We start from the raw sequence: 25,574 nt of genomic DNA, 5'->3' as shown, positions 1-25,574 counted from the left end.
CTAGTGCAGGGCCTGAGGGGCTCTGGGGAAGCGCTGAGGTCATCTCAGGCGTGGGGAGGTGGGGACCTCTGTGGGGGGTGAGGGGAGACCCCGGGAGGGTGAGGGGAGGAGGCGAGGGGGCCCCGAGGCCTGGCAGCGGCGGGCTCAGAGGGCCCTGGTGAGCGTTGCCCCCGTGGTTCCCACCTTGGAGACCTGGGCTTGTCTAGAATGTTCCACCGGGGGTTGTGAGGCAGGGGGCTGGTGAGCACGATAGCAAAGTGACAGTCTGAGCCCTGCAGCCTGTCTGCCCCGTGCAGTGGGGTGTGCTCCGGCCGCCGCCGCAGAGAAGGAACCCAGCAATCCTGTGTCTTTGATAGAATCCTGCCGTCGAGAAAGGGAACCAAAATGCCTTGAAACAGGATGAGGGCGGCTGGCGTTGCTCTGGGGCCCCAGTGCCCACTCCCTGGACTGGCTCCCCTGACCCCTGCCCCGGCCCTGCCTGGCCCAGCCCGGGAGGAGCTCTGCCAGCAGACGAGCAGCCCAGCGGGGGCTCCGGGCCGGTTCACCTGCTCTCTTTGGGCCTGGGCTGCCCCGCCAGCGCTGCCCTTCTCAAGGGAGGTCGTGGCTGCCCGCTGGCTGCCTGCAGGTGCTGGCAGGCGGTGTGGTGGGACTGCAGGGCTGTGTCTTCTGCCTCTGCTGGCCGAGGGCTCTTCAGGGGCACCTACCGGTTCACGAGGCTTTGATGGACACTTCTTGGCAGCCAGGAGGCCCACGGTCTGAACGCCATGCCTGCTCTAAACCCCATGACCCAGGAGCAGCGCTAGGGCAGGCCCCCTGGAGCCAGAAGCCAGGCCCCCGGACATGGCTGAGTTCAGGAGCCGGGCAGCCCCGGTGGGCACTGAGGGAGGCCTGGAGCTGCTGAGGCCGGTGCACAGGCTGAGGCCGGCCGGCCCCTGTCTGCTTGGCAGGGCCACGAGCTCCGTGAATACACGGGGCTGGAAGGCAGGCAGCCTCGCCCAGAGTGGCTCACAGAGACGCTGCCACGGCACGCGGTGCCTGTCCGAGGGCAGATCCAATGGAGCCAGGGCCCTCTCCGAGAGATCACGCGGGCCGCTTCCACCGGCAGACTTAGACCGGGGGCCCGGCCCACCTGCGTCATCCGGGGCTCGGGGGCGGGCTGGGGCTCACCCCCAGCCTCACCCGGGCCGCTGTGCTGTGTGCAGGCCCAGCTGGACATAGTGCGGAGACTGGACGCCACACTGCAGCGGGCTGTGCGCCTGGGCGAGCCCCGGCTCGTCCACACGGTGTGTGCCACCCAGTGGAACACGTGCCTCCCGCTGCTGCAGCACAACCTCCGCCACCACCTGCGGAAGCCGCTGACCAGCCTCGCAGATGTCCTGGAGAAGGCGGACAGGTGGCGGCCTGGGCTGTCCCCGGGGGGGCCAGGGGAGCAGAGGCTCGGGGCAGGGATGAAACCCAGCTCATCTTCCCAGAAAGAGGGCAGGAGCCCACGGCGTCCCCCAGAGGTGGCGGCTCAAGAGGCCGCAGGCCGTGGGGGAGGTGCCCTGGGGCTCAGGGGCAGGGCCCTGCGGGGCAGACGGGGACGCCCAGGTGGCACCCACCTGAGCTCGAGAGGGGCCGAGGGGAAAGGGCTTCATCAGGAGGGTCCTGGGCTGCGGGGCGGGTGACGGCGGTGGGCACAGGGGCTGTGGGCGCAGGCGCGGGAGGGGAGGGGTGGGATGGGTGAGCAGGGAGGGCCTTGGTGTTTCTCCTCTCCTGCCCCGGGCGGGGGCCCCGAGGGCGGCTGTGCTGCAGGACAGTCCCTGGCGGACACGGGGCTGCACGATGGGGACTCGGCAGGGCAGAGGCGTGGAGGGCCACCTGGGAGGGTGTCCAGCCGCAGAGAGGGGCCGTGGGGGCCTGCCCCGCCCCCGTCTGCTTCGGAGATTAACTGTGCTGTGTGCTGAGTCGCTCAGTCGTGTCCGACTCTTTGCGACCCCATGGACTGCAGCCCGCCAGGCTCCTTTGTTCGTGGGGATTCTCTAGGCAAGAATACTGGAGTGGGTTGCCATGCCCTCCTCCAGGGGATCTTCCCAACCCAGGGATCAAACTCAGGTCTCCCGCATTGCAGGTGGATTCTTTACCGTCTGAGCACCAGGGAAGCCCTGAGATTAATCAGGGGTGAATTTTGTCACCATGGTGAGCCCTCCCTTGGAGCAGGGTTCCCAGCAGGGGCTCCAAGGACCGGTTGCAGCCTGTGGTCTGGCGAGGTTGGGGCCGGTGGCCTCAGAACCAGCACCGTTCATTTCCTGCGGGCACTTGGGGATCTCGTCTGTGAAGAGTTACATCTCTTCAAATCTGGGATTTTTACTCATTTAAAAACAGTTTCTCCTTCTGGGATCCCACGGGGCTGTATGACAGCTCCTAGCCCATACTCCCGGTCTCCCTGCGAAACTTCTGTGTTCACAGCCCCAACCCCTTGTGACGCACACCAAATTCTGAAGATTTCACGCAGCCCGTTAGTTCTCTTTTATTTTGCAAATTCTCTAATTTTTCTTCCTCTCTTTAGCCTGTATTTTTAAATTTTAATGACGTCCTCTTTCAAAAATATCTTTTTATTTTCATATTTGTTTGGTTTTTTTAAATAACATCTAGTTGCCCTCCTTCTTTTCCTCTGACAGCTCTTTTTCTGATTAACTTTATTGCGATATAACTGCATACAACAGAATGAACACACTGTCAATGTCCACTTGCTGTCTTGCTTCTTAACCACGGATGGGTGTTGAGTGCTGCTGAACGCTTCTGTAACCGTCGAAAGGAGCTCTGACTTTTCTCCTTTGTTCTTTAACCTGGTGAATTATGCTGATGGGGTTTTGAGTCGTGAACCAGCCTTGCCTTCTCCGCGTGGTCTCGACACACGTGCTTTTTCTGTGTTGCTGGGTTTGATGTCCTTTAGTGTGCTTAAGGGTTTTTGCGTGTATGTTCATGATGAGGATGTTGGCCTGTGGCTTTCTTGTTTTCTAACGCCTTTCCCAGGATTTGACATGAAGGTCATGCCGACTTCATTAAATGGTTTGGGACGGTGGGAGGACTCTTTCTGCTTTGCTTTCTGAAGGGGTTTGTGCAGTGTTGGCGTTTTCTTGCTTAAGCGGCGGACAGAATGCAGTGACGCTGTCTGGGCCCGTCTGAGTGCTTCTCTTTCCATGCTTCCGACTCTCGTGCTGTGGACCTTTCGATTTAAAGTGTAGAACACAACTCCTACCACCCTGTCTTGTCAACGGCGTGCAGCTCGGTCTTTTTCTAAAACCGAGCACACTGGTCTCCGCCTTGTGACTGGGCTGTTCAGTCTCTGGGTTCAGGGTAATGTCCGGCTCGTCTCCAGTCCCACCGCTTGTCTCCGTCTCGTGCCCTGCCGCTGCTCTCTCCCGCCTTCTTTGAGGCTACCTGAGTTTCTGCCGCTGTGTTTGTTTCTCTGGTTGGCTCGTTTGTCCCCTGGGCGGGAGGGGCGTCGCTGGAGGGAGCCGGGTCAGTGGGGGTCAGTGCTTCCCACGCAGCAAGGGAAGCCTCTCTGCCTGCCCCCGTCCACCCCACCGTGTGGTTGCTGTCTTGTCTTCTACTTCTAAGTGTGTTATAAGTTCATCTCACAGTGCCGTATTGCTCTTAGCAGCTGGTGGTGTTGTTTTTAAAGAAAATTACAGAAAAAAACAATCTTCTCTTACATTTGCCACTTCCTCGGCGATTTTGCAGTCTCTCCCTTCCTGCTTACGCTCAGATCCAGGTTTCTGCCTGCGGGTATTTCAGCCCGAGCAACTTCCTTTATTTCCTCTTGTAACGCATGACTGCTGGTGAGGAATTCTCTTGGCTTTCGTTGACCTGAAAATGGCTTTCTCTTAGCATCACCTCTGAAGGTTATTTTCACCAGTTATTGGATTCTGGGTTTGCAGATTTTTTCTCTTTAAATACTTTGAAGAGGCTGCTTTATTTTCTTCTGGCCTTCATAGTTTCTGATAAAAACCCAGGAGTTACTTTAAGCGTGGCTCTCCTGTGTGGAAGGTGTCTCCCCCTCCCTGCTGTTTTCAGATTTGTATCTCTTATCTTTTGCTTTCTGCATTTTGTATATTACTTTGCCGACAAAGGTGTGCTAGTCAAAGCTATGGTTTTTCCAGTAGTCATGTATGGATGTGGAGAAGGCAATGGCAACCCACTCCAGTACTCTTGCCTGGAAAATCCCATGGGCGGAGGAGCCTGGTGGGCTGCTGTCTATGGGGTTGCACAGAGTTGGACACGACTGAAGCGACTTAGCAGCAGCAGCAGCAGCATGTATGGATGTGAGAGTTGGACTGTGAAGAAAGCTGAGCCAAAGAACTGATGCTTTTGAACTGTGGTGCTAGAGAAGACTCTTGAGAGTCCACTGGACTGCAAGGAGACCCAACCAGTCCATCCTAAAGGAAATCAGTCCTGAATATTCATTGGAAGGACTGATGCTGAAACTCTAATACTTTGGCCACCTGATGTGAAAAACTGACTCATTGGAAAAGACCCTGATGCTGGGAAAGATTGAAGGCAGGAGGAGAAGGGGACGACAGAGGATGAGATGCTTGGATGGTATCACTGACTCGATGGACATGAATTTGAGCAAGCTCCCGGAGTTGGTGATGGACAGGGAGGCCTGGCATGCTGCAGTCCATGTGTCTGAGTGACTGAATGAAACTGATTCCTTAGAGCCTTTAAAAAAAAAAAGTCTTTTTCGGGGCTTGCTGATATACTCAAATATGTAAGATGATATTTTCATCAAATTTGGGAAATTACTGGCTATTATTTTTTTAAGTATAGTTCTGCTTCATTTGCTCTTTCGGGGGAGCATGAGCTACAACACTGAATACTGTCTTAACTGGTCTCTAAGGCTCTGTTCATTTTCTTCTGAGAATTATTTTTATGTGGACCATATTTAGAAACCTTGTGAATTTGTTACAGTCTTGTTTCTGTTTGATGTTGTGGCTTTTCGGCTGCCAGGCGTGTTGGATTCTCAGCTCCTCAACCAGGGATGAAACCCACACCTCCCGCTTTGGAAGGTGAAGCCTCAGCCACCGGACTACGTGGGAAGCCCTGGCTCTGTTCACTTTTAAAAAATCTTTTCAGTACGTTCTTCTGGTGGGATAGTTTCTACTGATGTGACTTCAGGTTCACTGACTCTTTTTCTGCTCTCCGATCTGCTGCTAGGCTCAACCAAGAATTTTTTCATTTCAGTTATTACAGATTTTTTGCTGTAGTATTTCCTTTTTTTCCTCTACTGAGATTCCCTGTCTGTTCTCTCATTAGCAATGTTTTCCTTCAACTTTTTGTACATATTTATTTTTGTGTTGTAATATCTGCATTAAGGATTTACCTGCTAAACCCAGCATCTGGCCCATCTTGCATCCTGACTGTGGGTCAGCTTTTCCTGTCCTGGCATATCGTGTACTGAACGTTGGTTCAGCTGTGGTTGCTGCACTGTGGAGTCTGTGACTCTGTGATCTTTTTAGGAAAGTGTTGATTTGTACTTGCTTTTGTTGGCACTTCAGTTTCTGGCTGAGAGGGGGCTCCGTGTTTCCTTGGCTGTGTCTCTGGAAGGTCATGGTACTTTCCAGCCTGCACCGTGTTCTCTGCAGGCTCTGATGGTACGTTCTCCTTGGGTGGGTCAAGAGCGCTCTTCCTGGGCCTGCACTCCTGGGGAGAAGCCCCGTGCAGTCTCAGCTGACGTCGGATGAGAGAGCAACACCCAGCTCTCTCCTCTGGGGAGAAGCCCCGTGCAGTCTCAGCTGACGTCGGATGAGAGAGCAACACCCAGCTCTCTCCTCTGGGGAGAAGCCCCGTGCAGTCTCAGCTGACGTCGGGTGAGAGAGCAACACCCAGCTCTCTCCTCTGGGGAGAAGCCCCGTGCAGTCTCAGCTGACGTCGGGTGAGAGAGCAACACCCAGCTCTCTCCTCTGGCGGGCAGCCCCGTGCAGTCTCAGCTGACGTCGGGTGAGAGAGCAACACCCAGCTCTCTCCTCTGGGGAGAAGCCCCGTGCAGTCTCAGCTGACGTCGGATGAGAGAGCAACACCCAGCTCTCTCCTCTGGGGAGAAGCCCCGTGCAGTCTCAGCTGACGTCGGGTGAGAGAGCAACACCCAGCTCTCTCCTCTGGGGAGAAGCCCCGTGCAGTCTCAGCTGACGTCGGGTGAGAGAGCAACACCCAGCTCTCTCCTCTGGCAGGCAGCCCGGCAGCGGCTGGTCCGGTTCCAGGTCCAGTTCCACTTCTCCAGCCCCGAGCGGAGGGCCCCCTGTCTGGGCTCCTCTGCCCCGGCTGCATGGGTCCATTCTGCCCGCGGTGCCTCAGAACAGTGTCTCCAGGAGGCCCCAAGCATGGGCTCCTTCCTGAGTTTCCTGCTTCAGGGCCCCGGGCTTGCGCTGCCCAGACCTGGGGCTGTTCGGTCCAACTTTATGCGTGGCAGAGACCTGATCACTGCTGGAAGCAGAGTAACTCTGAAAATTACTCCTTTCGAGCCGTCTTCATCTGATCCCGGTCATCCTGTTTTGCAGGGGCGGGTTGTCTCGTCTGAGTCTGTTGTCTGCTCACCCTCATCTCCGTGGCCTCCTTGAGCCCGTGGCTGGCTAGTGTGTTCCTGGAGGGACTGTCCTGCTGTTATGGTGTTCAGTCACTGTCTTGTCAGATTCCTTGTGACCCCATGAACTGCAGCACGCCAGGCTTCCCTGTCCTTCACTATCTCCCGCAGCTTGCTCAAACGCATATCCATTGAGTCGATGATGCCATCCCACCATCTCATCCTGTGTCGTCCCCTTCTCCTCCTGTCCTCAGTCTTTGCCAGCATCAGGGTCTTTTCCAATGAGTTGGCTCTTCATATCAGCTGGCCAAAGTATTGGAGTTTCAGCTTCAGCATCAGTCCTTCCAGTGAATATCAGAGTTGATTTCCTTTAGGATTGACGGGCTTGATCTCCTTGCTGTCCAGGGGACTCTCAATCGGCTTGCCTCAGCTGGCTCCTCGGGTGGTTCAGCCCAGGACGAGTCTCACATTGTGGATTCAGGGTCAGGCTGCCCTGAGCACACCCCGTGGCCCTGGGCCAGCTTTCTTCTGTGGGCCTCCTCTCTCCCTGCCCCAGAGGGAAGGGACCCATCGCTGGCTACCATCCAGGCTTCCAGGCAGAGACTGTGGAGCCAGTTCCCTGACGGAAGCGCAGACCTCACCCTTGGCTTCAACCGGGTGCCCTCTCCTGCCCACGACTCCCAGGTGCCCTGACCTCTGCCTCCTCATCCCCGAGGCTACAGGCCTAGCCTGTGATGCTCTCACCTTGTTTTGGAGGAGGGTCGGCACGTGGGTCCCAGCGAACTTTAACTAGACCCAAGTTATCGGCCTTGTTGATGCTCCTGTGCAGCACAGAGGTTGTGCCGGAGGCTGCAGGTGCTGTTGATGCAAAGGCTTTGGGGAGACTGTGGTTATCGTTTTAGACGCGGGTGGCTCCAGCAGGGACACAGCAGGAACAAAGGCCAGGCAGGGCCCATAGCCTGCAGACACATGGCTGTTCTGAGCCGGGATGTGTGTGCCACAGCTGATGAGATGGAGAGACTCAGAGCAGAGCAGAGAGGACCCACCCCCCGAGGCAAAGACTGGGCCTCAGTTCAGTTCACTCGCTCAGTCATGTCTGACTCTTTGCAACCGCATGGACTGCAGCACGCCAGGCTTCTCTGTCCATCACCAACTCCCAGAGCTTGCTCAAACTTATGTCCATTGAGTTGGTGATGCCATCCAACCATCTCATCCTCTGTCGACCCCTTCTCCTCCTGCCTTTAATCTTTCCCAGCACCAGGGTCTTTTCCAATGAGTCAGTTTTTCTCATCAGGTGGCCAAAGTATTAGAGTTTCAGCTTCAGCATCAGTCCTTCCAATGAACACCCAGGACTGATCTCCTTTAGGATGCACTGGTTGGATCTCCTTGCAATCCAAGGGACTCTCAAGAGTCTTCTCCAGCACCACAGTTCAAAAGCATCAATTCTTCAGCGCTCAGCTTTCTTCACAGTCGAACTCACATCCATACATGACCAGTGGAAAAACCATAGCTTTGACTAGACGGACATTCGTTGGCAAAGTAATGTCTCTGCTTTTTAACATGCTGTTTAGGTTGGTCATAACTTTCCTTCCAAGGAGTAAGCGTCTTTTAATTTCATGGCTGCACTCACCATCTGCAGTGATTTTGGAGTCCCCTCAAATAAAGTCTGCCACTGTTTCCACTGTTTCCCCATCTATTTGCCATGAAGTGCTGGAACTGGATGCCATGATCCTCGTTTTCTGAATGTTGAGTTTTAAGCCAACTTTTTCACTCTCCTCTTTCACTTTCATCAAGAGGCTTTTTAGTTCCTTTTCACTCTCTGCCATAAGGGTGGTGTCATCTGCATATCTGAGGTTATTGATATTCCTCCTGGCAATCTTGATTCCAGCTTGTGCTTCGTCCAGCCCAGAGTTTCTCATGATGTACTCTGCATAGAAGTTAAATAAGCAGCGTGATAATACGCAGCCTTGGCCTCGGGCTGCACTAGCTCACTTTCTGGTGATGCTAGGAGCCCTCGCGGTGCCGCCCCACCTGTGACGCCGTCTGCCCCCCAGCCTCGTGGCTCACCAGTGGTCTCTGAGACCTCCTGGGGTCCGCAGGGCCCTCCTCTTCATCCCTCCTGTGGGTCCTGGCAGCAAGGCAGGCGGAAGGCAGGGCCAGAAAGCCAGGCGCCGGGCACCCGCGGTGCCGCCATGCCCGTGACCACGTCTGCCCCCCAGCCTCGCGGCACAGCTGCGCTGCCAGGTCCATGTGGAGCTGGCGCACATCGAGGAGGACGCGGACCGGCTGGAGCCCGCCACGGAGCACCTGAGGAAGGCCGCGCTGCTGGACGGCCTGGGCCTCTACCAGGACAAGATCACAAGGGCCCTCAACCGCCTGCAGCTGTGCACCTTGCTGTATCAGGTGCCCGCCCGCGACGAGGACAGGGCCACCATGGCCATCGAGCAGGTGCCGCAGGCGCCACTCCTGGGGTGGCGGCCCGGCAGGCCCCGAGGGGCGGGCGGGTGCCGCTCATCACGCCTCCTCCCCTCTGCAGGCGAAGAAAGCGATGCCCAAGGACAGCGTGCGCAAAAAGCGAGCGCTGCTGGTGAATGCGGGGCTGGCCCTGGCCCCCGACACCTTCCAGATCGTGCTTGACGGCGAGAACGAGGCCAAAGGTGCGCGGGTGCTCTCAGTGGGAGCGCCCGGGGCAGCCCCCGGCCCACCCGGAGCTCCGCCTACATGGGCCTCTGTGCCCATGTGCAGCCGCCTGCCCCACCTTCCTAACCTGACTCTCGGAGCAGGGCAGGGGAGCCTGTCTCCTGGGCCTGCAGGGCCCGCCCAGCGGGAGGCAGTCCCACCTCCTTCCTTCCTGTCCTGCCAGGTGTGAGGGGCTCGGGCCCTGAAGGGAAGGTGCCCCAGACACACGGGGCTTGGTGCACTGCACCCAGCGATGGCTTGGGCAGGAGAAGCGGGCTGACGGGCAAGGGGCTTCAGCGGGGTCTCCTCCAGACAGCTCCTGAAGACCTGGGCATGGGTGGTGGGCGTTGGGGGCCAGCCTGGCGGCTGCAGATGGCAATAAGTCTGCCCACCAGCTGCTCTTGGCGCCTGGACTCCCTTCCCGGACAAGGCACATTTAGGGAGACCTAACTTTCATGAAAAGATCAAAAAACGCCGGTGGGAGGCTCTGCCCCAGCCTGTCCCTAGTCCCGCGTGGGCTGGTTTCGACGTGTTCCCTGGCTTGCTGCGTCAGCACCCCGTCCTGCCGGCCCCTGCAGTTTCCACCGGGAAAACCCGGGGCCGCTTCACTTACCTGTTCGCCAAGGCGCGGCACCACACGCTCAGCGTGGACAAGGCCGTGGGCCACCTGCGGCGCCTGGGGGGCCAGAACGACAAGGAGCGGTGAGCAGCCTGGGGGTGCAGGGCCTTGGGTCGAGGGGGAGGGGCGAAGCGCCGGCCCACCCTCCTGCCCCACCCAGGCGGCCCCTGGCTGCTTCCCCGAGCGAGGTATGGCCCGCACGTCTGTGCAGGATACACATCTGGGCGGAGCTGGCCAAGGTGGCCCGGAAGCAGAACGTGTGGGACGTATGCCGGACGGCCAGCCGCTTCTGCCTCCTGTACGACAGTGTCAAGGTGAAGAAGCTGGCCAAGTTCAAGCGAGGTGGGTCCCTCCAGCCACACATGGGCATCTGCGCCGGCGGGCTCTTCCCAGGCACTGGGGGGTCACTGTGGGGTTCACCAGAGCTCAGGAAGGGGTCATGGGGCCGGAGCCCGCAGGCAGAGGCTGGGTGGGGGCGCCCCTCCACTGTGAGCCCTGGGTCCGGCTGAGTCCAGCCTGCAGGTCTCTGGAAGCGGTGGTCTTGGGGATGGTGAGGACACGGGGGCATGCCAGGAGCCCCAGGGGGCGGAGACATGGGTGTTGCGGGAGCGATGGGGGCTTCTTGAGGGGCAGAACAGCACACGCAAAACCAAGAGCTGACCCGTCTGTCAGGGAACCAGCTGGAGGTTCGCTGCGGCCAAGCTGGCTTGGGGAGCCCTCGCTGCCCCCAGGGCCCTGCACTTGGGAGGCCAGCCTCCCACAGACCCCGCCCCTCGCGCCGCCCCCCCTTCTCAGGGACCGTGCCAGCCCTGAGAAGCACTTCAGGCTTTGACGGGTGGCACTCTGGTGTTTCAGGCAAGAAGAAGAAGGGCTGGGACGGCCCGGGGCAGGACTCCTGGGGCCACTCGGAAGCTGCCCTGCAGAAGCAGGCGTCCCCCACCCTGCTTCGCAAATTCGCGGAGGTGGGCTTCATCAGCGCTGAGGTGCGTCCCCATATGTGTGCAGACGTGACCGTCAGCATCCAGCCCTGCTCCCCAAGTGGCCTGTCGCTTACGAAAGTTTTCCTCCATTCTTGGGAGGTTTTCTGGAAGAAAAATATGTCAAAATGTATTGTGAGGGGTGTTGATGTTCATTGTCGTTGGAAGGAGTCTGAACTGTGAGTCCCCAGCGATGTGGGTCCCGGGGGCTGGTTGGTCCTGGACCTGGGCGTGTCCTGGCCCGAGAGTAGCTTCAGTAGCACTTTGAGCCAGGTATGAGAGAGAAACCTGGCCTCTGCTGTCATCTCGGAGGCTGTTGAGGCTGCTGGGGACCAGCCCCCACAGCAAGCCGGCCCCCTCCGTGAGCGTGCAGAGACCCCAGGCCAGCCGGAGACCCCACCCCAGGCCAGCTGGGTGGTGCAGCGGGGGGCCTGCGAGTGCACACAGCGGTGAGGCCACTTGGGGTGGTTTGTTTGGGGGTCGAGGGAGCAACCCGGCATAACCCAGACAGACGCTCCCGGGCTTGTTCAGTGAGCGTCTGCCGGGCACCTCCTGAGGGCTGGGCCAGTGCTGTGAGGGGGGCAAGTGAGCGGGCCCAGGGTGTCAGGCAAGGCGCCTGCCCCCATCCTCAGTCCCGTCTCAGTCCCGTCACCCTGCCCAGTGGCCTCGGCTGCCTCCGGGGCGTCCGTGCGCGGCCGCGGAGGACGGGGCCCGGGCTTGGTGGCCCCTGCGGCGTGAGGGGCACGTTTGTCTTGGGAGGCTGCATCTCTGAGACGCAGGTGTGTGGGGGGAAGAGACATCACCTGGGGCAGGGAGGGCCTGGAGTTAAAGGCCTGCAGGCACCGTGCCAGTCCCTGCTCAGGGGCCTCTGGCCACTCCTCCCTCCGCAGGCCACCGTCCACCTGCTGCAGTCGGAAGGCGTGCAGCTGAACAACCGGCCCACGCCGCCCGAGGACGTGAGCCAGCACCCGATGGGCTACATACCCGAGTGCCCAGAGGACAACGCTGAGTGGATCATGTACCGGTGGGGCACTGCCCGTGGGGCTGGCGGTGCTGCCTGCGGGGCTGGGGGCGCAAGGCGGGGGCTGGGGACACGAGGTGGGAGCTGGGGGCGCTGTCCGCAGGGCTGGGGGCGCGAGGTGGGGGCTGGGCTGAGCTCAGCGCTATGAGGCAGGGGCCACTGCCCGGCGTGTCTCATGGCTCACACCGGTGCCCGTGTGGCCAGTCTTTCCTGTTACTAGTGGAAACAGGATGTGAGGGGGGTGGTGGTCACGGGGGAAGCTGTCCTGGAAGTCTGTGATCGGGACGAGGGTCCTCAGGAAACCCGCAGAAGCCTCATCCACGTGAGAGGCAAGTGCCGTTCAATCAGGAGAGCGAGCTGCTGTCGTAGTAACAGTGTTTGCTGTTTTCATCTGAAGTGAAGCGTGCCCCCACAGTGAATGTGGCCGTGAGTGACCGTCCGTAGGGCCGTCGCGGGAGCCGAGGCCCTAGCTGCCCACTGACCTCAGAGACGGGCCTGCTCCACTGGCTGCCCCGGTGGCCATGCCCTCATACGTGCTCGCTGTGGGGGGCCTGCGTGCCCTTTGCCCGGGAAGGGCTCAGGGAAGGACCCCGACTTTGTGCAGACCGCGTTTGTCTGGAGGTTTCAGGGCACAGCCTGGGGCTAGGGCCGGGCTCCCCACGCCTGGAAGAGGGCCAGGCCGCATCTGCCCACAGCTTTTGTGTAGCCTGCCAACTCACAGTGGTCTTGACATGTTTTAGTTTGTGAAGCTCAATAGCAAAAAGACACAACAGAGGAGAGACTGTGTAGCCGTCAAACCCCAGGTGCCTGCCGTCTGGCCCTTTACGATAAAGCTTCCCCAAGCCTCGGTCTGAGGCAAGCAGGTCCCGTGTCCGTGTGGACCGAGGAGGGCAGCCTGTGAGTGATGGGCCGGGGGAGCCAGCCACAGGCAGGTGCAAAGGTGGGCAGGCAGCTTGCAGGCCTGGCTGGGGGTCCAGCCTCAGACAGGGATGGGCAGGGAGCTGGGAGGGCGGGGGAGCCAGGCAGGTCCTGTCCTTCAACAAGAATGACGGGCAGCCCCGACAGGGCAGCCTTCTGAGCCCCGGCTCCAGGGACAGCTTCTGGCTGGTGTCTGAGTGCCGGCTTGGGCAGAGTCTGGCTCCCGGAGAGCCTGACGCACGCCTCCCACAGGAGCTGGGTCGAGGGCCTCTCGCAGTACGCCATGAACTGCTGGCTGCGCTCCGCCGACATCGGGCAGGAGATCCAGGAGCCGTGGATCGTGCAGAATGCCGTGGTCTATGTGCTGAACCACAACCACCACCTCATCAAGGCCGGGCGGCAGCGGGAGCTCCTGGACGCCTTGTACCACCTGCTGGGCATCATGAAGGCCGTGGGCCACAGCGGGTGCGTGAGGCTGCCCAGGCTCCGTCCTGCTGCTGCCAGAGACCCTGGGCTTCAGGCTGCAAGCCGGGGGGCAGACATGTGTCCCCTCGGGGGAGGGGCGTGCGGGGCCACTGGCACCCGGCAGGGATGGGGCTTCTGTCTTACTGGCCGTGCACCCCAGACAAGACACGCACCCGCTCTGAGCCACAGGGCAGCATGGGGGCATCGTTCGGGCGCCCTCATGCCCACACGCGGATTCCCAGCCTGTCCCAATCTGTTCCAAGCAGAGGGATTCTGGGAAAGGTTGGCAGAGGCCAGAGTCTCACAGAGACAGGGCTGGAAACTGACCTGGGTGCCTGTGTTTCCTTATCCGGGGAGAAACGTCAAAGCATCAAGTCAGGTCAAAGGTCAAGGCTTTCCCGCATGATGAGCTTTTGAAGCCTACTTTGTGTTTTTTGTTGGTTTGGCTTTTAGCCTAAACACTCAGATTTAAAGGTTTTCGATGGATCCTGAAGTAGGAAGGCTGGAGTGAATCAGGACCCAGAGATGTCCACACACGAGCACACAGCCAGAGTGGGCCATGGGGCAGGGGCCTGCCTGGTGCCCTCGGCTCTCCTCTGGGCACCAGACCCAGCAGGGTCCCTGGGACCGTGGGTGCTGGTGGGGGGCGTGCCTCTCCTCCTCAGGCTGTCGTCTGCGTCTGTGCTCATACAGATCAGACGTGTTTGCCGGTTCTGGCGGTTCTGGCACTGAAACTTTTCAAAGAGAAGCAGGGAGATTCTGGCCCAAGCCCGCTTACCTGGCACCCGATGGAGGGCCTGCTAGACGGCCCAGTGGTGGGCATGCGCCAGGCCCCACAGACTCCCTGGGGGTCCCGCCCATGCAGCGCAGAGGTTGCCCTGTGGCCGGCCTTTCACAGCGTCACCGCGGCTCCCCTTGGGGCGGCCTGGCCTGGACGTGCTTGTCTTGCAGGGACTCGCTGCTGCTGGCAATGCTGTGCAGCACACTCGCGCGAGGCCTGATCATCCACTGGATCCCTGCCCTGGCGCCAGAGAAGGCCAGGAAGCAGGCGCGCTCCAACCCGCTCCACACGCCGCTGGACCCCGAGGCTGCCTCTGAAGTCAGGGCCGCCGTGGAGGTACCTACGCCCAGCAGACAGGGCGGTGCGGGGAGGGCAGCTGAGGAAGTAAGGCTGGGGGCTTCTCAACTGCCCGCAAATGGGGCTGGGGGCGGGGGGTGGGTGGGCCGTGCTTTCTCTAAAAATGAGGACTTCTTGGGCACTATCCACCTGCTGTGATACCTCACTTGGGCTTATCTGGAGGCACCAGGCCAGAGGTGCCTTGGCAGGGCCCTGCCGCCCTTGAGCTGTGAGCAGAAGACCATGGGAGTGAGGGGTGGGGAGCATCTGGGGACCCAGCAGGCGGGGCTTATCCCCTGACTTTACCTCCCGGTGGCGTGGACTGGGGTAGCCATCCCAGCCAAGAAGGATGGGAGTTGATGGTGCTGACCAACACCTGGTGACCACCACCCCACACGAGTCCACATGAAGGAGAGTGAGTTCCCGCAGCTGCCCTGAGTCTGGGCCCAGAGCAGCACCTCCTGCGGGGGTACAAACACCACCTCTGCCCCGTGCTGTAGGCCCGGCTGTGACACAGGATGGGGAGAAAGGTCAAAGGAGCTGCCGTGTCAGGCTGCAGGGGCGCCTGGGCCCCAGGCAAACTGGGCCGGCTGCAGTATCTGGGAGGGATGGCAGAGCTGGGTGGAGTGGGTGAGGGCTCGGGCAGAGGGCAGAAGGCAGCGACGTGTGAGGCTCCCAGGGGTCCCACCAGACAGGGAGGGGGCAGAGGGCAGAAGGCAGCGACGTGTGAGGCTCCCAGGGATCCCACCAGACAGGGAGGGGGCAGAGGGCAGAAGGCAGCGACGTGTGAGGCTCCAGGGGTCCCACCAGACAGGGAGGGGGCAGAGGGCAGAAGGCAGTGACGTGTGAGGCTCCAGGGGTCCCACCAGACAGGGAGGGGGCAGAGGGCAGAAGGCAGCGACGTGTGAGGCTCCCAGGGACCCCACCAGACAGGGAGGGGGCAGAGGGCAGAAGGCAGCGACGTGTGAGGCTCCAGGGGTCCCACCAGACAGGGAGGGGGCAGAGGGCAGAAGGCAGCGACGTGTGAGGCTCCCAGGGACCCCACCAGACAGGGAGGGGGCAGAGGGCAGAAGGCAGCGACGTGTGAGGCTCCAGGGGTCCCACCAGACAGGGAGGGGGCAGAGGGCAGAAGGCAGCGACGTGTGAGGCTCCAGGGGTCCCACCAGACAGGGAGGGGTGAGCCTGGGCCGGCCCTTGCTGGCGCCTGTCCGATGGCTTCCAGACCATCCCGGAGAGCAGGCCGTGAGGCACGACTGTTCTATGGCTGGGTATCTGGCAGGAAGAGCCAGGCCAGCGTGCCCATGGAGGGCAGGTGACTGGATCTGGGATCCACCATGCCCTCTGCTGTGGGGTCTGATGGGAAGGGGTCTTCCCAGGCTAGCCCAGGAAGGGGGTGTCGTTGGCCAGGCTGTGCAGAGGAACAGCGGGGGCAGACCCGTCAGCCCCCTGGGTTTCTGAGCTACAGGGTCCTGAGCAGTTCACGAAAGACAGGTGTTCATGTTACACTTTTGGGGAAAAATGAAACCTCAGCAAACATGGAGCAAAATGGGGCCCGTGGTTAGTGCACGGCATGGTGGCTGCAGGGGCCAAGCCTGTGGCCGGTGATGGGGTTCCACCCCCAGTGACAGATAGGGAGCCATGGCCTCAGTCACGGCAGGCGGGGCAGGAGCGCAGAGGCAGCATCAGCCACTGGGTCGCGGTCCGTGGGGACCGGCGGTGCTGTGGGGACCTGATGGCAACACCAGGGGCTGGGCTCGCCACGGGGTGAGGGCACGAGGGGGTGAGGGCACGAGGGGGTGAGGGCACGAGAGGACGCGGCCGCAGCCGCCGCGCCTCATCGCCTCGGGGCTGGGCCTGTGTGGACCACTTTGCCGGCTGGACCGAGAGCCAGGTCCACTTGTTTTTGCAGATGGGGTCTTGGCCTGGGTTCCCTGTTTGGATTCAGGTATTGTGAACAAGAGCCCCTCCATTTCAGATCTGCGAGTTTGCCCTGAACCTGACCAACGGGATGGAGCCCGAGGAGGTGGTGCCCGTGAGTGCCCGGCAGCAGCTCATTGCAACGTGGGTGAAGGGCAAGCAGCTCCTGCAGCAGCAGATCGGGCCACGGCTGGGCGTGGAGGAACAGGTGCTACGAGCGGCCTGGGGGCGGGGCCTGCTGGGGCGGGGCCACGTTGGAGGCGGGGCCGTGCTGGGGGCGGGGCCGTGCTGGGAGGCTTCCCGCTGCAGGCTCTGTCTTGGCTGTGGCTGCCACCCCTAGGGATGGGGCAGAAGGCTTTCTCGAGCTGCCTGGCCATAGCCTCCCCTCCTTCCTCCAGCCGATGGCCGTGGTTCTAACTGTCCACCAAGATTGTTGGGCTTCTCGGGCACTGTCCACCTGCTGTGATACCTCACTTGGGCTTATCTGGAGGCACCAGGCCAGAGGGGCCTTGGCAGGGCCCTGCAGCCCTTGAGCTGTGAGCAGAAGACCACGGGAGTGAGGGGTGGGGAGCATCTGGGGACCCAGCAGGCGGGGCCGGGACACGGATGGAGCCCACGGGAGGCTCCGTCGGCCCAGCTGGACCAAGACACACTGGTTCAGGTGGGAAGTGAGGCTGGCGAGAGTGTGGCCCTCAGGGAGGGGCATCTAAGCTTGGCAGGAGCGAGCATGCATTGGAGCCGGTTCAAGGAGGTGGCCCGCAGGCACAGGGCCACCCGCTGTGCCTGCCAGTTGCCCCCCATGTCTGGCTGGGTCAGCTAGCTGCCCAATCACCTTAGGGGCTGCAGTGCCTGCTCCCGTTTATCTCATGAAAAGATAACTTGGAGACAGGAAGGAAGGAAGGAAGGAAGGGAAGGGAAAGTTGCTCAGTCATATCTGACTCTTTGTGACCCCAGGGACTATACAGTCCATGGAATTCTCCAGGCCAGAATACTGGAGTGGGTAGCCTTTCCCTTCTCCAGGGTATCTTCCCTACCCAGAGATGGAACCCAGGTCTCCTGCACTGCAGGCGGATTCTTTATCGGCTGAGCCACGAGGGAAGTCCTTGTAGCTTCCCTCGTTGCCAAGTCTTTCGCTTCCCTCGTAGCTCTGTCGGTAAAGAATCTGCCTGCAATGCAGGAGACCTGGGTTTGATTCCTGGGCTGGGAAGATCCCCTGGAGAAGGAAATGGCAACCCACTCCAGGATTCTGGCCTGGAGAATCCCGTGGACAGAGAAGCCTGGCAGGCTCGGGGTCACAAGAGTCTGGCACAACTTAGTGACTAAACCATCTCGGAGATAGACTTTCCCACTAATTGCTCCTATTGTCGCTGAAGAGCCGCTGTCACAGGGCTCACGTCCCAAGTATTCCAGGCTCTCCAGCCCCCGGGCCTCACGGCCTCGGTGCCTTCCTCCCATCAGAGCACCAATGAGGACATCAACTGCACGACCAGAGTTCTTGTCGCTCTGGAGATGTACTCCTGCAACGGGCTGGGCCTCATGGACTTCACTGTGCCCCCCTTAGCCCAGGTAGGTGTCCCCCCACCCTAGAGGTGTCCCCTGCTCCCACAGATGTGTCAGCTCATATCCCACAGGTGTCCCCTCCCCCACAGGTGTTCCCTCCCCACAGGTGTCCCCCTCCCCACAGGTGTCACCCCACCCCCAGGTATCACTTCCTCTCACAGGTGTCACCTCACAGCCCAGCTGTCACCTCCCCTACAGGTGTCCCCTCCCCACAGGTGTCCCCTCCCTCCCCCAGCCCAGGCCGGTGTCACTAGGCGTCTGGTGGGCATACCCAGGGGCTGTGCCCTGACAAGCCTACTCGACTCGGGTGCTTATTTGAACCCTGTTGTTGAGACAAGGAACGTGGTAGAGGGCCGAGCCCCGTGCTGGAGTCCCACCCACGTCTTCAGCACAGCACTCACCCGCCTCCAGCAGCGCCGAGGTTCCCTCAGGGCCTCCGAGTCTGGTTTCCTGAGGGCTGTGTCTGTGCTTCTCCACACTCCGCCCAGGGCAGGGCCGCCTGTGTGGCAGGAAGGCAGTGTGGACCCTGGGACATTTGTCCCCAACCTGCCAACCCACCCGGGCTTGGCCGAGGTTGGCAGCTAGTGCTTCACCCTCATGGGTGGCTCAGCCAAGACCAAGTGACCAGTGGACCCGGGGGAGGCCAACTTGCGTGCTGGCAGCAGAGACATCCCCCACTCACAGACACGCCCTCCTCCACGCGGGCAGCTGGTGAAGATGGCCTCAGAGTGCGCCTGGTCCGACCTCCTGGTGGAGTTGCAGACCCTGATGCGGCTAACCCACTTCACCTACATGGCCCGGGACCATGAGGCCACCATGGCCTGCTCACAGAAGGCCATCCAGATGGGCATCAAGTACCTCCGGACCTTCAATCCGTGAGTCACCCTGGGCCTGACCCGTGCCCCCGTGATGAGGCACCTCCACCAGGGCTCACCCCCCACCAGACAGGCCCCACAGCCACCCCACGCCTCCCAACCCCATGTCTGCCAGGGCGATACCTCATCCGGGGGCCCTGGGAAGCCGTGCTCAGCAGCATCCTGGGGGCAGAGAGGTGGAAAGGGTCTCACAGCTCAACCCGTGGCTCCAGAGAGGAAGCTTCGTTTAAAGTGGTTTTGAGCCGGTGACTTAGGAGGCCAAGTAAATTCAGAAGTAATTAAATGGTGATTACAGTGAAAGGAAAATGTCCCCCGCCCCTAACCTGACTCCTCTCTACCTGAGTGCTGCCGGCAGCCGGCTCTCCAGGACCCCCGTGCCGTCCGGACGCTTCCTCAAAGCCCCGTCTGTGGCCCTGTGCCCCAGGCTCCCTTCAGCTCATAGGTAGTCAGGGCACTCAAGTCTTCCTTCTTTGCTATCATGAGTATTTCTGCTGTAAAGACTGTTTTCCTTGAGGCTCTTCTCTTCAAGTTATCCCCTGAGTTTATTTTCTAAAAGAGGGGGTCCTGGACCCCCAGTCAGGAAGCCACCCACTGTGGCGGCACGGCTAGGCTGGCAGCGCAGGCCCGGATCCAAGTCTTTGCTTGTGAAAGATTTCCAGACGCCGCACCCTGGCCTCACTGCAGGGTGAGGTGTATCAGATGGGGCCATGGGCTCAGGGAAGATGAGGGGGCGGCCAGCCCAGGTGCCCAGCGTGGGGAGACAGAGAAGGTGCGGGGGTAACACAGAGTACCCGGTTGCCCGGCGGGACGCCTGACACCAGGCAGGGACTTGGAGTTCTCGGAAGTCTTGCTGGGGTTCCCCCCAGACACTGGCGTCCCCTGACCACTGTAAAGCTGTACCCATCAGCAAATAAGCCGCATTCATCACGCGTGAACTGAGGTTTCTCAGAGTTTTAAAAGGTTTCAGCTTTAAAGAGAACACCAACAGGAAGAAATAAGGAAAATTGCTTAGGATGAGAGTGCCATAATAATATAATGGCCAGCTATATCCCAGGAAAGGCAGGTTCATTCAGGGAACAGCAGAAGAATTGCACTTTGGTAAATGCAAACTTTGATGGATGACAGAAAATCCAGAAAACAAGGAGGGGCGCTTGCGTTTATATGGAAAAGGGGTGTCAGGAGGGCCTGCAGTGACCGGAGTCATTGGAGGAGCTGGGGGTCTGAAGCGCAGAAGGCTTCCTTTTGGCTGGCTGTGACCGTCTCTACTGGCTGGGCTGTCACAGAGTGGGAGGGGCGGAGGCACTTTCTCTGCCTCCATCTGGACAGTAAGTAGAGGCACCTGTCTGGGGCGTGTGGGCGGGTCACCTTCCTGTCCGGGGCGTGTGGGCGGGTCACCGTCCTGTCCGGGGCGTGTGGGCGGGGCACCCTCCTGTCTCGGGCGTGTGGGCGGGGCGCCCTCCTGTCTCGGGCGTGTGGGCGGGGCGCCCTCCTGTCTCGGGCGTGTGGGCGGGGCGCCCTCCTGTCCGGGGCGTGTGGGCGGGGCGCCCTCCTGTCCCCAGCGTGTCGTGGGGGTGCCTTCCTGTCTGGGGTAACTGAGGTGCATGGGGGCATGGGACCTCCCCCACAGGCCTGGCCCAACTCAGCTGTGGCTGAGGCCTCTGTGATTCATTCCACAGAGCATCTGATGATCTGAATGAACATTAAAAAAGTAAATAGTTTCCAATATCTTGAGAAGATGTAACATTTAAAAATTAAAATATGGTATTATGGAAAAGGACATCCCTTGTAGCTCAGTTGGTAAAGATTCTGCCTGCAGTGCAGGAGACCCAGGTTCAGTCCCTGGGTTGGGAAGATCCCCTGGAGACGGAAATGGCAACTCACTCCAGTATCCTTGCCTGGAAAATCTCACGAACAGAAGAGCCTGGTGTGCTGCAGTCCATGGGGTCGCAAAGAGTCAGGCACGACTGAATGACTAACACTTACTTATTATGGAGAAGGAATAAGAAGGAAACGGATTAAAAAGCTCTTGAGAATTAGAAAGGTAATTTCTGAAAGTGAAAGTAAAGTCAGTGAAGAACTAGAGGATGAAGTGTGAGGAAATCTCTCAGAAAATATATAAAGAAGGACAGATGGAAAACGTGTCAAAAAAGCCGGAGGATGTGTGGGGACTGTACTGGAGACCCAGCACCCAGCTGTCGGGATTACAGGAAGAGGGAGGAAGAAGTTCCTAAGAGAGGAATTAAGGAAAGAGTGGCGCAGGAGAGCTCCCTGAGCAGGGGGCTGACTCTCACGACTGACTCTCCAACACTATGGCCAGTGAGAAGATTGAAGAGATACTCACGTCCAAATGCATCACAGGATAGTCACGTCATAAGAAGGATATCCTATAGCTTTTAGAAGGAAGCTTATCTGCAAAGAAGTAGGAAATAGAAATGCAACCGTCTTCTCAGGAACCATCAGTTGAAGCTAAAAGAAAATAGAGTGGTCTAAGTGGAAGTAGATTTCTACATGTAATTCTAACTCACCCAAACTTTCAGGCATCCGGGTAAAGAAAGTTACTTTTAAACAGAAAACGTATTTGCCATACATCTGTTTCTAGACAGTTACTTGAGAAAACACTCTGGAAAAATGAGGGAGTAAGCCAAAAAAGGAAAAGATGTCGGGGGCTGCAGATAAGAGATTCAATCCAGAAAAGTTGCCGAGCTGTGCTGCTGGCTGAGGGCCACCTCTGCCAGGATGTAGGGGCAGGACCAGAGGAGCAAGAAGGGAGAAAAGGCAATTGGAAACGCCAGGAAACAGGAAAGTAATATACTGCTTGACTCTTCAGTGAAACACGTTGACATCATCATGGTGTTTATTGATATTTCTGTGTTAGGACTAGCATTTTGACAAGATTTATCCATGGCTACCCAATAAAATGTAAGGGCTACCAGTTTTAACAGCACAAAAACACAGGGAAAGCACAGCTAACATACTTCAGCAGTGGGGAGAGGACGGTGTGAGGCCGCGTCGGGGAGCTGGAAGCGGGACGTCCCTGGAGGTCTGCAGGGCACTCCGAGAATAAAGGGGGAAATAAAAGCAACGCCAGGGCCAGTGTGTTAGTAAGTCGGGAAAAGGGCAGAGGACGGTCTGAGGAGGCCATACTCTGTGTTCTCCACGGTGAGACTTCTGTCGCTTACGTGTAAAATTCATAAACCTCCCGCTTTGGAGAGCTGAAGAGTGGGGTCAGCTCTGGCTGGGAAGCAGACTGGGTGCTGGGTGGAAAGTTCTTAACCACGTAGTAGGTGCCACGTGATAAAAATTCAGAAGCTGATTTTAAAAGAAAGAAAAAGCTACGAGGAGAGTCAGTGCTGCATTGTCTTCAGCAACTGATGAGGCTGACGTCAGTGCTTGTTGCCGGCACGGCAGGGCTTCTCAAGGCCCACGGTGGCAGGGTGCCTGTCCATCTTTGTTTCATCAGAGATTCTTAAATTGAGTTTCATTTTAAAACAGCAACTCCTAGCGTAATAAACTAGGCTATAAATATAAATGTTTACATATGGCAATAAAGGGCAGGTTATATGAGACTGAAAGTTTGGTTTTCACTAAAGACCTGTGAGAACTCATTTGTAGACTACTGCTGCCCTCTCGTGGTGACCTGTGTCACTGCACTCAGTGGGGCCACCCCTCCTGGGGCTTGACCGTGGACTAGCCCCTTCCCTCACCCACAGTGAGCACCGGCTGCGTGCAGGCCTGGAGCTGGGCGCTGGGATGCTGAAGACGCAGAGATCAGCGGTCTCTAAAGGGGGTGCCACACTTCACATGGCCCTGCTGGAAGGGGGTGCCACACCTCACATGACCCTACTGGCCCCTCAAAGCCCTGGCCCTAGTCAGCAAGATCCTCAATCAACTTCAGCCCTGTGGCATGTGCTGCAAATGATTCACCTTAAAAAAATGTGTGTGTGTATATATATATACACTCACACACACACACACACACACTTCAAAATTTTATGCTATTTTTTTCTATTTTGCAAGTTATATAAACTGTGGAATTGGTCACAGAGTAATTTTTATGATGGCATTTCGCAACAGTAGTGCAAATAGTTTTCAGATCTTGGTGAAAAATAGTGCAGTTACTAGTCAACCAGTATTCTCACATGGACACATGGCACACAGTGGGGCTCACACGGTTGTGCTCTTGCGACCCGTGGACGGCAGCCCGCCAGGCTCCTTTGTGCGTGGGATTCTCCAGGCGAGAATATTGGGGTGCGTTGCCATGCCCTCCTCCAGGGCAAGTGTGTAATTACCCGAATCAGTTTCATGTTTATCCTATTAATGTAACATACAAACTTCACATGGACCCCTAAAGTAAACCAACATAGCTTACCTTTCTACTTTGTTAGCGTCTTTATTTAACATAATCATCATCACTGTTGGGTCTTTATATGAATTTAAGTCACTTTTTCTGCCAGTTCTAGCCATGACACATAATGGATCTCATATGCTTCTGCTATTAAAATTGTAAAACTTGAGAAAATACATGAAACATCTGTTTCCAGACACTGGCCAGCAGATGGCCCAGGGCAGCACTTCCTGCAGGAAGAGTCCATCAGACATGAACTGCACATGCAGCCTCTGCCTGGGGTAGGGAGGTGGAGGAGCCCGGACAGAAGAAACAGCGAGGGGGCTGGAGATCAAAGCTGGGGGCTGCCGGGGCGGCTGGACCCCACAGGACGCGGGGCGGGAGGAGGCTCCTGGGGAGAGAAGGCATGATGCATGCCTGGCAGAAGCCAGTGACAGAGATGAGGGAGTTCCTGGGCCGACCCAGGAGTCAGGGAGTGCCCGCTGAACCTCCCCTGTTAGGAAGAGCAGGCCTTAGGGGCAGGGCTGTAAGGGCTCTGCGAGACATACCCTGAAGCCTGACCCAGATCTCAGTCGGATAAGGATGAGCCACAAGGAAATTCACTGGCTGCCGGCTGCCAGGGTGAAACCCAATCTCCCTTTAAAGAAGGCTATCTCAGCCACGCTCTGAACAACACAGCCCCCCACCCCTAGTGCCCAGCATGGCAGCAAAAGCCGCTAGACACATGGAAACATGAAAACGTGTGTGGCCCAGGAGGAAAGGCGGTCAGCAGGCTCAGACGTGACTCAGGTGGTGGAGTCAGCAGACGGTGGACTTAAAACAGTGATTATAAATACAAGAAAGGATTTTAATAGACAAATTAGTGTATAGGTGGGGAATTTCAACAAAGAAATGGGAACTACAGTAAAGAACTAGGGAAAACTCTAGAAGTGACAAGTATGATCTCTAGCATGGACACATCACTGGGAGGGCCTGGACACTGGTCAGCAGACATGGAAACCGAAGTACAGGAAGAAAGGCTGAAAAACAGGAGCGGCGCCTTCGGGGGAGGGGGCTGCAGCCGCACCAGTGCAGGTGGGGTCTTGGAAGGTCAGAGGGCAAGGTGGAAATTGTCTCAAATTGAATTAAAGATATCGACATGGAGATCCAGGATTTTCAGTGAACCCCACGCAGGATAAACATATAAAGGAAACCGCACCTATATTTATTGTAGTCAAATCGCTGGACTACACACTCAAAGGTGACAGGAAAACCCAGAAAGGAAGGTGGAAGGGAAATAGACACATGGCACACAGGGATGAGATCCGAGTCCTCATCGGGAGCAATGTAGCCCATTTTAAGTGGTAAAAAAGCAAAAGCCTGGTTAATCTAGAACTCTGTGTACACCAACAATAGTCTTCAGTAAATGAAGGCAAAATCAAGACATTTTAGATTCATTAAAACTGAGGGACTCCATCCCCAGAAGAGCCAGCGCGGAACACAGTGTGCTCAGGAGGTTGTCCTGCATGAAGGAGGGTGGTCCCTGATGGAGACTCCGCTCGGGAAGCAGCGACAAACGCCTGAGTGGTGGACGAGCAGCTGAGGGTGCACAGTTCTTCCCCTCTTCAGTTCCTTAAAAGACACTCAACTGTGTGCTGTGCTAAGTCGCTTCAGTCATGTCTGACTCGTTGCGACCCCGTGGACTGTAGCCCACCAGGCTCCTCTGCCCATGGGGATTCTCCAGGCAAGAAGACTGGAGTGGGTTGCCATTCCCTTCTCCAGGGGACCTTCCTGACCCAGGGATCAACCGCGCATCTCTTACGTCTCCTGCATTAGCAGGCAGGTTCTTTACCATTAGCACCGCCTGGGAAGCCCTTAAAAGGCACATGCTGTTTTAAAACAAATATATGTTGTGCTATGAGATTGTTGACAAATGTGGAAGTAAAGTGTGTGACGGTGCCTACACAGAGAGTGGGCTTGAGAGACACGCGTGTGGTGGTCTCCTGTCCTGTGCAGGGACGTGACATCAGTTAACCAGACTGTGATTCGTGAAGGGTGTGCACTGCGATCACTAGAGCAAGTACTACAAACACAAGAAAAGAAAAGCTTATAATGGAAAACCCAGTGGAGAAGATAAAGTCGGATACTAACAAATATTCGATTAACCCAAAAGGGGGTGGAAAGACACAGAACATACAAGACAAAAGGAAAGCAGTGAAGTGGGAGGTTGAACCTGAGCACGTCAAAGAAGGTATTAAAGTCAACAGACCAACACTCAGGTACAAGGCAGAGGTTACCCCACTGGACGCAAAAAGCAAGACCCGACTGGAAGCCGTTTTCAAGAGAGACGCTCCAAATACAGAGACAGAGAGGAACAGTTTAAGGGGGCAGAAGATGGACTCTGCCAGCCTCGGGTGTAAGGAGGACTGGTGGGGCTGTAGAAGTGTGATCAGAGACAAGGTTCAATCAGCAAGAAAATGTAAAATCCTAAGTGTGTATATAACGGCAGAGCTTCAGAAATCAAATAATTAGACACATGA

The 25,574-nt window shown here is 57.9% G+C and overlaps 1 protein-coding gene across 11 annotated transcripts in view; it reads left to right on the top strand.

Moving 5' to 3' along the window:
• CFAP46 (cilia and flagella associated protein 46) overlaps positions 1 to 25,574 on the top strand; it is a 95,897-nt gene that overhangs the window by 16,890 nt on the left and 53,433 nt on the right. For 8 of the 11 annotated variants that reach the window (XR_011564359.1, XR_011564358.1, XM_070781157.1 and 5 more), the window contains exons 11-22: positions 1,203 to 1,393; positions 8,782 to 9,010; positions 9,099 to 9,219; positions 9,820 to 9,943; positions 10,072 to 10,202; positions 10,716 to 10,843; positions 11,728 to 11,861; positions 13,029 to 13,241; positions 14,193 to 14,358; positions 16,334 to 16,483; positions 17,734 to 17,841; positions 18,520 to 18,710. Coding sequence is in view for 9 of the 11 variants with exons in the window: in XM_070781157.1 (XP_070637258.1) it covers positions 1,203 to 1,393; positions 8,782 to 9,010; positions 9,099 to 9,219; positions 9,820 to 9,943; positions 10,072 to 10,202; positions 10,716 to 10,843; positions 11,728 to 11,861; positions 13,029 to 13,241; positions 14,193 to 14,358; positions 16,334 to 16,483; positions 17,734 to 17,841; positions 18,520 to 18,710 (1,886 nt within the window). In the remaining 2 variants the exon portion in view is untranslated. The remainder of the gene's footprint in view (positions 1 to 1,202; positions 1,394 to 8,781; positions 9,011 to 9,098; positions 9,220 to 9,819; positions 9,944 to 10,071; positions 10,203 to 10,715; positions 10,844 to 11,727; positions 11,862 to 13,028; positions 13,242 to 14,192; positions 14,359 to 16,333; positions 16,484 to 17,733; positions 17,842 to 18,519; positions 18,711 to 25,574) is intronic. The other 3 variants (XM_070781156.1, XM_070781153.1, XM_070781155.1) reach the window with 3 other exon arrangements.

The sequence above is a fragment of the Bos indicus genome, chromosome 26 (genome assembly GCF_029378745.1).
Source record: "Bos indicus isolate NIAB-ARS_2022 breed Sahiwal x Tharparkar chromosome 26, NIAB-ARS_B.indTharparkar_mat_pri_1.0, whole genome shotgun sequence".
NCBI lineage: Eukaryota > Metazoa > Chordata > Mammalia > Artiodactyla > Bovidae > Bos > Bos indicus.
This window is presented reverse-complemented; position numbering and strand designations above follow the sequence as displayed.